This window comes from Mastomys coucha, unplaced genomic scaffold, assembly GCF_008632895.1.
Source record: "Mastomys coucha isolate ucsf_1 unplaced genomic scaffold, UCSF_Mcou_1 pScaffold20, whole genome shotgun sequence".
In the NCBI taxonomy this organism is placed as follows: domain Eukaryota; kingdom Metazoa; phylum Chordata; class Mammalia; order Rodentia; family Muridae; genus Mastomys; species Mastomys coucha.
In genome coordinates, this window is record NW_022196903.1 from 108,802,742 (window position 1) to 108,814,436 (window position 11,695).

Genomic DNA, 11,695 nt, shown 5'->3' on the forward strand with positions numbered 1-11,695 from the left:
TGGTGGTGGTGGTCAAACCCAAGGCCTCATACATGCTGGACAAGTGTCCTGCCACTGACTTGCCCCAGGGATAGATCAGTGGCCTCTAAACTAAATCCTGCCAACAGAATACCGAGGATGGTCTCCTGCTCTCGACTTCTGTGCTTGAGCTGGGACTGAGGCTAGGCAAGGGCTCTGACGCAGCCACCCCCAGTCCACCTTTCTAAAGCACAAGACCACAGCATCAGCACATCCCGTTTCATTCCTCAAGTCTGGGGTATGGGGACCCAGTTTAGTGGGGAGACCCTGTGTAGTGGGTTGGGTCTGAGAATGGCGAATCAGAAGCCGAGAGTCTACATTCTGTTTCAAACCCAAGAACTGACACAGCCTCTGACCATCTGTTTCTTTCTCTTAGAATCCAATATGGATGCGTGCAGGTTTGTAAAGCTCTTTCTGAAAAAACATTAAGACGTTTCCAGGGCTTAGGGGTGTGGCTTGGTGTCGGTCTGCAGGAGACCCTGCCTAGGTTCCACCCCAGCACTCCTACAGAGTGTTTTAGTCTTCTAAACAGTGCTAACTGGCCAAGTCACATGACCTGCTTTGGCTTCAGCAGGAGAAGTAGGGAAGGCGGAATGGGTATGCTGTCGCTGTGACCTCATCCTGGCTGGAAACCCTCCTCTCCCTTAATTGCATTGTGGGGTTTTCTTACTCTGGGAAAATGTAGAAAATGCTCACCGCGTGTGTTAGTGATTCCAACGTGCAGATCAGATTTCCCATCGTATTCCCTGAAACAGAGGCGTATTGTTTGCATTGGGTGATATTTTGATAAGAAGTCTTGCTGTATAGCCCAGACTGTCCTGCGTCTCAGGTTCCTTCTGCCTCAGACCCCAGGGCAGCTGCAACTGCAGGTGTGCCACCTTGCCCACCAACAAGCACTTCATGAAGCATGGGCATTTAAATGAGGAGGGCATAGGCCCTGTAGCCTGTCCTAGGCCTTGCCGTCAGCTGTAATCTGGCTAAAGGGTACAGCGCCAGCAGAACTCCACACCTCCACAGTCCCAAGGCGGAAGAGCTTTCTCCTCCTGGAAGTCCAATCGCTGTCCCACCAGCTAATATGGGTGAAGGTGCTGGAAGGTGTCTCAGAGGTCCCTGGCCTTCTTTTTCGTTTGTCTGTTTCTTTTATTTGGAGGAAGGTATTTGTTTTGTTTTATTTCGAGATGGTTTCTCTATGAGGCCTTGGCTCTCCTGAAACTCACTCTGTAGACTAGGTTGGCCTTGAATTCAGGGAGCCTCCTGCCTCTGCCTCCCAAGTACTGTGATAAAAAGTGTGTGCCAACACCACGTGACTTGGTTCTGAGCCTTCTTTTTTTCTTTAATTGATTTAAATTTTATTGCATTATGATGAGAAAAGATCCATAATTTCAATTTATTTAAATTTGTTAACATTTTTGTTTGTTTGTTTGTTTCAGACAGGGTTTCTCTGTATAGCTCTGGCTGTCCTGGAACTCACTCTGTAGACCAGGCTGGCCTCGAACTCAGAATCTGCCTCCCAAGTGCTGGGATCAAAGGCATGCGGCACCACCACCCAGCATTTGTTAACATTTAAAAACATATTTTAAGTAAATAGAATTACATCATATTTTCCTTCCCTTTTGTACCCCAACTCCTCCCAGAGACCCCCCTTCAATACCTGCCATACCTTTCATTTTTATCATATTCTTTAAAATTTATAAAATATTGTAACAGTAAAAAATAAGTATTATAAAAGTTGTTTGATATAAAGCAGCAGTCAATTGAACAGTCTTTTTTGTTTGTTTGTTTGTTTTTGTTTTTTTCGAGACAGGGTTTCTCTTTGTAGCCTTGGTCGTCCTGGAACTCACTCGGTAGAACAGGCTGAATTGAACAGTCTTATGTAGATACTTGTCTACAGCAATACTGAAAATACATACAGTCTTCTTAATATAAATTTTAAATAACTCCAAACATATTAACTATGATATTTTAAAATAATCTATCACTATTAGTTTTTTTTTAAATGAACATAAAGACTTTCTGTTTGTTTGTTTTGTTTTTAGGAGAGCCAAAAATCATGGCTCTTACTATGGTACAAACCCAAAATAAGAACAATTTTTAGACATTGGAGTCCATTGTAATAAGGCTGTACTTCAAAGATCCTCACATCACCAGAGGATTTTACCTCCATAGTAGCTAGGATAAAAGTTGACAGTTTTGCTGTGCCAAGGAGTGAATTGTAGGCACAATTTTTGGATACAGATTTCCTGCTATGGTCAAAGTTATTTGACTAGAGTGATTGTCTTCATTCTCAGCCCACAGAGAACAGGTTACATTCATTTAAGAAACAGTGTAGATATTAAATAAGTGGTCTATCCATGAAGTCATTCACCAACTGTTTCAGCGAACAATGGTTCTGCTTGGAGGGTGGCACAGACATTAGGTGAGGGTAAGAATCTGGTTCATTGGCTGTGATGATTTTGAAAAGCATTCATCTCAGAAAAAGAGTAACTTATAAAGTCCTCTTCTTCAAAATTGATACAGTGATTATAAATATCAAGCAAAGCATTCAGTCTCACTCTTTGTTGTTCTCTTACAAGCCACCTCCCAGATTAATTGTCTACATTTCTTTTGGCTGTATAAATAATTTTGAAATATGTAAGCTGTTCTGAAAACCATAGTATAGTGTAAAAACATCAAATAAACATTCCTACTAATAGAGAGGCTAAGATAGGAGAAGCATGATTTCAAAACCATTATGTGGTACACACCAAGACACTGTCATGTACAAACAAGCAGAAAGTGTATATGGATTGTACAATATTGGACCTATTTCTCCAATTACCAAATTAGAGAGACCACTGGATGACAGCCAACAAATTTCTAATTCCTCATATTTTTGAATTTCAATTGATTAGAATATGTTGGTAATATTAATTTCCTTATTAAGAGATATTAAGAGCTGGGCAGTGGTGGTGCACGCCTTTAATCCCAGCACTTGGGAAGCAGAGACAGGCGGATTTCTTGAGTTTGAAGCCAGCCTGGTCTACAGAGTGAGTTCCAGGACAGCCAGGGCTACACAGAGAAACCCTGTCTCGAAAAAACCACACATAAAAAAAAAGAGATATTAAGAAAAAGTAATTGTTACTTCCTGTTATTTTTATTGCTAGATGTGGAATTATGTTTGTGTGGGTTTGTTGAAAGATTACTTTCAAACAGAAACAGACACAAGGGAGTGCAGAATCTGAGTGTATTTGCACAAAGTGAAAATCAGGCTTATATAGTATACAGAAACAGGGGGAATGTCAGGGATCTTGTAGGCAAGTAGTGGTCACATCAAAGTCAGTAAGATCAAACAGCCAGGTGTAAATGATTCCTTCAGAAGAGCAATAGCATTCTTCCCCGCTGAACTATCTTGGCAGCCCTAAGCAAATTCTCTTGGTCTGAAGCAGGTAAGCACCAAGAGATCCCATTCTAGCAGCTCCTGGGAATGGTTTAGCTTGTAACGCAAACATTAGTTCAGGAAACTTTCAACTACTCTCTAGTTTGTAAAGCAATTCTCCCTTGTGTGGCACTGCTCTTAGAGTTCTAACTATGTTCACAGATAGCAATAGTGTTTGACTTCTATCTCTAACTCTGGAGACACCTTATCTCATAAGGTAGCTTCCTTGTGGGAATTCCGAGCTAATAACAGCTAGGAAATCAATTAGGATCATTGAAACACTGTGGAGGCCAGGAAACAATGTTCAATCTCAGTTTTAGCTATTTACGAATCATTTCTTAGGGCACCTATATGCCTGAACAAAGAAAGCACACAAAACTCTCCACAGACTTTTGCAGAGACCAGTCTGGAACACGTCTGAGTTAGGAAATGCCAAGATGCCAAGAAATGAACTCCAGGAGGCTAGCTAGCTCCCTTTGAAGCTGCACACCTCAAATCCGTGAACAAGCTTTCAGGCCTCACATTTGGAATCCACTGGAGTGACGAGTGGGCATGGCAGGGTATAGTAGCCTGGGCTGGCATTTATGTTCTCTTAGAGTCTGTATGATATCTGCCCAGGATCTTCTAGCTTTCATAGTCTCTGGTGAGAAGTCTGGTGTAATTCTGATAGGTCTGCCTTTATATGTTACTTGACCTTTTCCCCTTAGTGCTTTTAAAATTCTTTGTTTAGTGCATTTGGTGTTTTTATTATTATGTGACAGGAGGAATTTCTTTTCTGGTCCAGTCTATTTGGAGTTCTGAAGGCTTCTTGTATGTTCATGGGGATCTTTTCTTTAGGTTAGGGAAGTTTTCTTCTATAATTTTATTGAAGATATTTACTGGCCCATTACATTGGGAGTCTTCACTCTTTTCTATACCTATTATCCTTAGGTTTGGTCTTCTCATTGCATCCTGGATTTCCTGGATGTCCTGGGTTAGGAGCTTTTTGCTTTTTGCATTTTCTTTGACTGTTGTGTCAATGTTTTCTATGGTGTCTTCTGCCCCTGAGATTCTCTCTTCTATCTCCTGTATTCTGTTGGTGATGCTTTCATCTATGACTCCTGATCTCTTTCCTAGGTTTTCTAACTCCAGGGTTGTCTTCCTTTGTGATTTCTTTATTATTTCTAGTTCCATCTCTAGATTCTGGATGGTTTTGTTCATTTCCTTCACATGTTTTATTGTGTTTTCCTGTAGTTCTTTAAGGGATTTTTGTGTTTCCTCTTTAAGGGCTTCTAGCTGTTTACTGTGTTCTCCTGTATTTTTTTGAGGGCGTTATTTCTTTGAGGGTGTCCTTCTTAAAGTCCTCTATTATCATCAGGAGAAGTGATTTTAGATCTGAATCTTGCTTTTCCTGTGTGATGGTGTGTCCAGGACTTGCTATGGTGGGATAATTAGATTCTAATGATGCCAAGTAACCTTGGTTTCTGTTGCTTATGTTCTTGCCTCCCACCATCTGGTTGTCTCTGCCCTGGCTATATCTGACTTGAACCTGTCAGTCCTCTGATCCTGGTTGTGTCAGAATTCCTCAGAGTCAAGCTGTCTCTGGGATCCTGTGATTCTGGGATCCTGAGATCCTGGACCTGTTAGAGCGCCTGGGAGTGGAGCTTCTTCTGGGTATGATGGGACTCACTGCAGAGTTTGCACCCAAGGTCTGGTCAGGGTACTGGCCCAGATAGACCAGAAGGAACCTGTGCCACTGGACTGGCGGAGTTCCTACATGCTGGGTCCCATTGGTCCCAGTTACTCCTGGTGTTGGGACAGATGCTGTGTCCTCCTCACCTCTGATCCTCTGATCCTGGGCGTGTTAGAACGCCTGGGAGTGGAGCCTCCTCTGCCTTCTTAACCACAACTCAGTATAACCTGTGGCCACTGCACTCCCTGGATTACTGTTCCTTACCGTTGTTCTGTTTGTTGGCTTGAGGTTTTTCTGGTTTGGATTGGTTAGTTCTTGGATCAAACCCAGAGTCCCACACATGTCCAGCACAAGCTTTCTATCCCACACACACCCCTAAAAATATTCTTTTATATTTGCTTGGTTTTGTTTAAGACAGAGCTCACCATGTAGCCCAAGCTGGCCTTGAACCTATAAGCCAACATCAAATTTGTTTTGTTATTGTACATTAACAAAATAATAGGCTTCCTTATGACACTTTCTGGTAGATATATAGCATGCTTTGATACGATTTGTGCACCTTGCTCAGTGGGTCATTCCTAGGAGGACACCACAGTCTTGGTGTCAGCTCTCAGCTGGGTAACTGATTCTTCAATAAAGCAAGCGACCCCAGATTTATCATAGCCAATGATGACATGGATGACTACTCCTACTCAGTCAGCCCCAGGGACTGTTCTGAGATTATAGAGACCCCCATGAGCTCAGAGGCTAGACTTGAGTGAACAAGAGTAAGCTAGAACGTGTCTGTGCTGGGGGCTGCTGGTTCTGCCACTCTCTGGGTGCTCCACACACCTCATTCCCTAGCTCCATCTTTGCCAGACCACCATCCTTCCCATAAATTTTCCAGCTCTTTGACAGCTCCCTGGGTGCTAACTCTGGGCCTGTCAAGTCAGGCTAGTGACACTGGAAAGCATGAAGCTCTGCCCTTATGGCTTGCTTCCAGAAGGATCATTTCAGTTTTAGTTTGGCAAGTCTATGTTTTCTTTAGTTCGTGATACCAGAGACCGAAGTTCAACAAATCTTAATCAACTGACAAGTATGAGGGGAAAATACAAAGTGTGGAAACAGGCCTGGTGGCCTTCTCCGGGAGCCCTTTCACACAGGTCATGGACAGACCTCCTCTGCAGGTCTGGACTGTGCCCTTTCTGCTTGAGTAGAGTACAGGCTGAGTCTCTCCCACTGACCAGGCTCCTCTATGCAGTCTGCAAGCAGCACAGCCAGCCATAAGCAGCAGGGTTGACCAACCCAACCTCATTCAAGCAGAACCTGGTGAGCCCCTGGGTCACTGCTTATTCACCTACTGTCACAGTTTTGTGGCAGTCTTGGATATGTGGATGAAAGGGAGGAATTGTTTGGAGTCCCATGGGCTAGGACTGCCTTGGTTGCCTGCAGCCACCATGGCATACAACCTGCCCCACTTCTTTGCTCATTCTGCCTGTGTCAGTAAGGACGGTACCCATCAGAATTAGCATTTGCCAGAGAATACATAGATGCTCATTACAAGGGAAGGAAAGAGAGTGGAGGGCCGGCCTTCCCCTTTATCAGGAAGCAACACACTGATGGTATAAGCTTTCCTGAGGATGTTAGTCAAGAGGGGATCGTGTCATTAGCAAGCTAAGGAAACAAGTGCTGGGATGATCAGGAGTTCAAGGCCAGCCTGGGCTACATAGCAAGTTCAAGGCCAGCCTGGGCTAAGTGAACAACAACAAAAAGTTAAAGGAAGATTTTTAAGCAAAAGAGAGACAATGGAAGATGAGGATTTGGATCTACCCAAAGGAATGAGAAGCTCCAGAAAAGATGAATATTTGAGTAACATCAGATATATGTTTTGTTGAAAGATAATTGTATGAATCTAAAATTGTATGAATCTAATAATGACTCACTTATATGCATATTTTTCTCATTCTTAATATTGTACATTTTCAAAATTTATGAGTACAGGTGTTTTGCCTGTGTGTGTGCACCATGTATGTGTGCTACCCACAGAGCCCAGAAGAGAGTTGGCCTCCCTAGAACTGGAATTACGGATGGTCACAAAACACCATGTAGGTTCTGTGAACTGGGCCTCAGTCTTCTGGAAGAGCAGCCAGTGCTTTTTTAATAGCCGAGCTCACCCTCCAGCCCTAACACTAGGCTCTTTTTGTTGAGTTTTCAGTTAACATTAAATTAACTTTACACTTTCAGGAAAAAAGATGTAATGACTTTTTATTGGAATTTTATTAACTTGCATGTTTTAAGACTGGAAGAGGCTCTTGTGTTGGCTCATGTCTGTGATCTTAGCACTCAAGAGGTTAAGGCAGGAGGTCAAAACCACCCTGGTCAACATAGCAAGTTCCAAGCCAGTCTGTGTTACACGGCAAGAGCCTGTTTCAAGGGAAAAGAGAAAAGCAGTGGGGTTAGGAGTGCAGCTCCGAGCAGCGTCTAGCATGTAGCCTGTATGAGACTTTGAATTCTACCTCTAGCACTGTAAAAGGAAGAGGAAATGAAAAGAAGGAAAGGGGGAGGGACCCTCAAACATCCTTGCTAATTTAATATACCTCCATCAAGAACCATCTCTTTTGGATTGTACTTTGCTCTGAACATTGTACCTGCTTGTCACATAAGCTATGAGCAGTCGCTTACATATCACGCTGATAACATACACTGCCTGGATATTCCCAGTAGGCCACTCAGCACCTACCTGTCTCCTAGAAATCACCAAGCAGGTGTCTTCATACAACACTCGACCTTTCACATACTACACATATGTGTGCACAGAACCCAGGGCCTTACCCTAGGCAGGCAAGCCCCTCACCCTGGCCCCACACCACCTACTCTGATGGACAAACAGGCCTGCAGATGAAGACGTAAGGACAACAGTCTACCCAAAGCAAGCCCACACATACTGCACAGCACACATCCTTCAGAGAAGGTTTGATGACAGGCATGCAGCACAGATGCATGCACCGCGCATCATAACCGGAGCCACTGTACCTAAGGAACGTGCCTCTCGTGGGTTTGAGGAGAAAGGAGCATTTCTCTTGATGACCGTTGGAGAATGGATCTGAGATGCTGACAGGTGCGTTCTCTATCCTGGCGGAGACCACGTCCCCCTGGCAGAGAGGGCAGCATTGGGGCACGCTGAAAGTGTAGATGGACCTCTCGCAGTGCCTGAATTTAATTAGAGGCTTCCCGGCTCCTGCGAAGTGCATTCCGTGTGATTGCTGGGCCACCAGGACAGGTTTCTGGAGACTTCCTTTTCCTCATTATGCAGCTGGCGAACTCACACCACCTGAGGAACCTGATCTGCAGTGACATCATCGTGGATGAAAGCTTTAGACACCAAGCTGGGTAGGTTAACCAGTAACCAGGCTGCACCTGCTGGGCTCTTAAAGAGCTAGTTTTTATTTGAGCTGGCTTACCAAGTTTCTTCATAGATGCTGCTCATTTGCAGCTGGTGACAGCCAGCTCCTGCTCATTCTTTAAAGCCCTACTTTCCCATGCAGCCTGTCTTGCCTTCCTTTAGCCTTTCCTTGTGATACTAACAGTAATTCCTTGTGACTGCCTTCCTGCCGGAACAGATAAATTTTTATAGTCTTGTTTTCCATCCGGGGTGGGCTCACAGTTCCTCAGAGGGTCATCAGATAAACAGGAGGGGTTTAGCCCCTCTCTCCCCTAGCCAGCAGCGGCCTGGGTCACAGAACTCTGAGAAGTTGGAAAGTTACAAGCAGCCTGCTGCATCCCAAAGGGGCAAGCAACCTCAAGCCTCCAGTTATTCATTACATAAGACTTTGGGTCTTGAGCCACTTATTGGAAAAGGAGGCAGGAATTTCTGGTGATTAGGAGACTATTTATTTTATATATATGAGTATTCTGTAGCTGTCTTCAGACACAGCAGAAGAGGGCCACCATGTGGCTGCTGGGAATTGAACTCAGGACCTCTGGAAGAGCAGTCTTAACTGCTGAGCCATCTCACCAGCTTAAGAGACTTTATTTTTTGTTTTTGTTTTTGTTTTTTGTTTTTGATTTTCCTTAACTGCTGAGCCATCTCACCAGCTTAAGAGACTTTATTTTTTGTTTTTGTTTTTGTTTTTTGTTTTGGATTTTCCTTAACTGCTGAGCCATCTCACCAGCTTAAGAGACTTTATTGTTTGTTTTTGTTTTTATTTTTTGTTTTGGATTTTCGAGACAGGGTTCTCTGTGTAGCCTTGGCTGTCCTGGAACTCGCTCTGTAGACCAGGCTGGCCTCGAACTCAGAAATCCGCCTGCCTCTGCCTCCCAAGTGCTGGGATTAAAGGCATGCACCACCACCACCCGGCTGCTTAAGAGACTTTAAAAACCACTGTCTTGTGGTTTTTAATCCTCTCACTTGGGAGGCAGAGGCAGGCAGATCTCTGTGAGTTCAAGGCCAGCTCTGGTTTACAGAGCTAGTTCCAGAACAGCCAGGGCTACACAGAGAAACCCTATCTAAACCAACCAACCAACTAACAACAACAACAACAAATGAAGAAAAAACCCCACAAGCCATTGTCTTGTGTTAAATCATCAGGAGGCTGTTTTTGCCTTTTCTTTATGCTGGCGTCCAGTCAGCAGAGTGGTTCATTAAAGACTGCTTTGTTTTCATAGGTCCTTTGATTCATTTATCTTATTTCCCACACCGCCTTCCTTCCTCTTTCTCAGATAAACAAATGTAATAGTTTCCCTAAAGGTACATTCCCCTCCCCCAGACATATCCATCTGACATGGTAACTAAAAACAAAAGCCAAAGCAGTGTGCACTAGATAATAATAAATACATCAAGAATCCACCACATAGGAAGTAGGCTCTTTGAGTCCAGCAGCATCAGGCAGCCTAAAGTCTCTAGACCAGAGATTCTCCACCTTCCTAATGTTGCAACCCTTTAATACAGTTCCTCATGTTGTGAGGACCCCCAAGCATAAAATTATTTCCATCGCTACTTCATAACTGTGATTTTGCTACTGTCATGGGTAACAGGAGCAGAGGCACCTGGCCGGGGGTAAAAAAAAAAAAAAAGGGAGCTTATTTCAGAGTTAGCCATCCTCGCTGGGGCTGGGCACCAGCAATTGTGTTTCTGGCTGTGTACCAAGGCCATAGAGTGTTGCATTCTCGTCACACTGTATTGAGATGTGTGGGCTACAAAGTACCAGTGTCTACTGTCATTGGCAGTGCTGGTCTGCCTGTCTGCTGACTGTGGAGCGGCCCCCTCGTATGCCCTCAGGAGAGGGCCGGAGACACACCTGAGGAAGGCAGGATTGCCCTAAAAGAAGTTAGGTGGAATGAAGTCCTCTGTTGTTACTTGAGGCCACTGTGCACAGCCCTGTCCTCTCAGCTTTAAAGCCTGACACACATACGGAAAGTCTGGAGAGTCCCGTGGCAGACACGTCCCTAGGCAAATGCCTAAGTCTTCTTGACAGCTGCTCTCTCAGGCCCAGTTTTGGGTTGTTGCTTTTTGTTTTGTTCCCCCCCCCCAACCCCCAGAGCCTTCATCTTTAAATTCCTTGTAGTCTTTTCTCTTCCATTGTGTGGTGATGTAGACTCTCCTCATGGTCATCTTCTGGACAGCTGCTCTTCTGGCAGAGACTGGAGTCTCCAGACAGGACCAAATGCCTTTGGATTCTGTCAGCCAGGTGAGGGCCACTCACAGCAGATGCAGAGGCCACATGACTTCTCGGACACTTCTCAGGCTCCACTGGGCTACATGAGGTTGGCACAGCATATTTCTGTGGTGGAAGGAGAGGACCACTAACTGGGGTACAGGGTGAAGGAGATGGGCGTGGGCTGAGCCATTCTCCCTGCTACACTGAAGAGCTCATTCAGACTCACCTTACAGAACTCTCTAGTCAGTTATTCATATTAAGTTTGGTGTTTTCCCACAGTCAGAAAGGGTTTTGGGCTTGGGAACTGACATTTTCTATTTTTATTTTGTCAAGAAAAAAAGGTACACACAAAATTTATTACTTTTAGGCCCGGGTCTGGGGCAGTAGCTCAGTAGCAGGGCCCTCATGTTGTTTGGGGCCCTTGTACATCCCTAGCACCAAACCAGAAAAAGAGAAAGAGATATTCTTGACCCCATGTCTTACTTAGGGTTTACTGCTGTGAACAGACACCATAACCAAGGCAACCCTTATAGGACAACATTTAATTGGAGCTGGCTTACAGGTTCAGAGGTTCAGTCCACTATCATCAAGGCAGGAACATGGCAACATCCAGGCAGGCATGGTGCAGGAGGAGCTGAGAGTTCTACATCTTCATCTGGAGGCTGCTAGCAGAATACTGGCTTCCGGGGAGCTAGGATGAGGGTCTTAAAGCCCACACCCACAGTAACACACCTACTCCAACAAGGCCACACCTTCTAATAGGGCCACTCCCTGGGCTGAGCATATACAAACCATCATACCCCATAAAAAGTGGACTGAAGTAATGTGTCTTAATAAACTTTACTTAATGCACCAGTTCTGTAGATGGTTATTTTATGTATGTGTGTATTCCTGCACAAACATCATAACCAAGAAGCAAGTTGGGGAGGAAAGGGTTTATTTAGCTTACTTCCA

General features: G+C 44.4%; 1 protein-coding gene across 1 annotated transcript in view; it reads right to left on the reverse strand.

Annotated features, from left to right (window-relative positions):
* Window positions 1–8,335, reverse strand: part of Mkrn2os (MKRN2 opposite strand) — an 11,474-nt gene extending 3,139 nt beyond the window's left edge. Inside the window, exons 1-2 of the mRNA XM_031380944.1 lie at window positions 8,118–8,335; window positions 715–764 (exon numbers count right to left, since the gene is read on the reverse strand). Of these exons, the coding sequence (XP_031236804.1) occupies window positions 715–764; window positions 8,118–8,335 (268 nt within the window). The remainder of the gene's footprint in view (window positions 1–714; window positions 765–8,117) is intronic.
* Window positions 8,336–11,695: the final 3,360 nt, after the last annotated feature.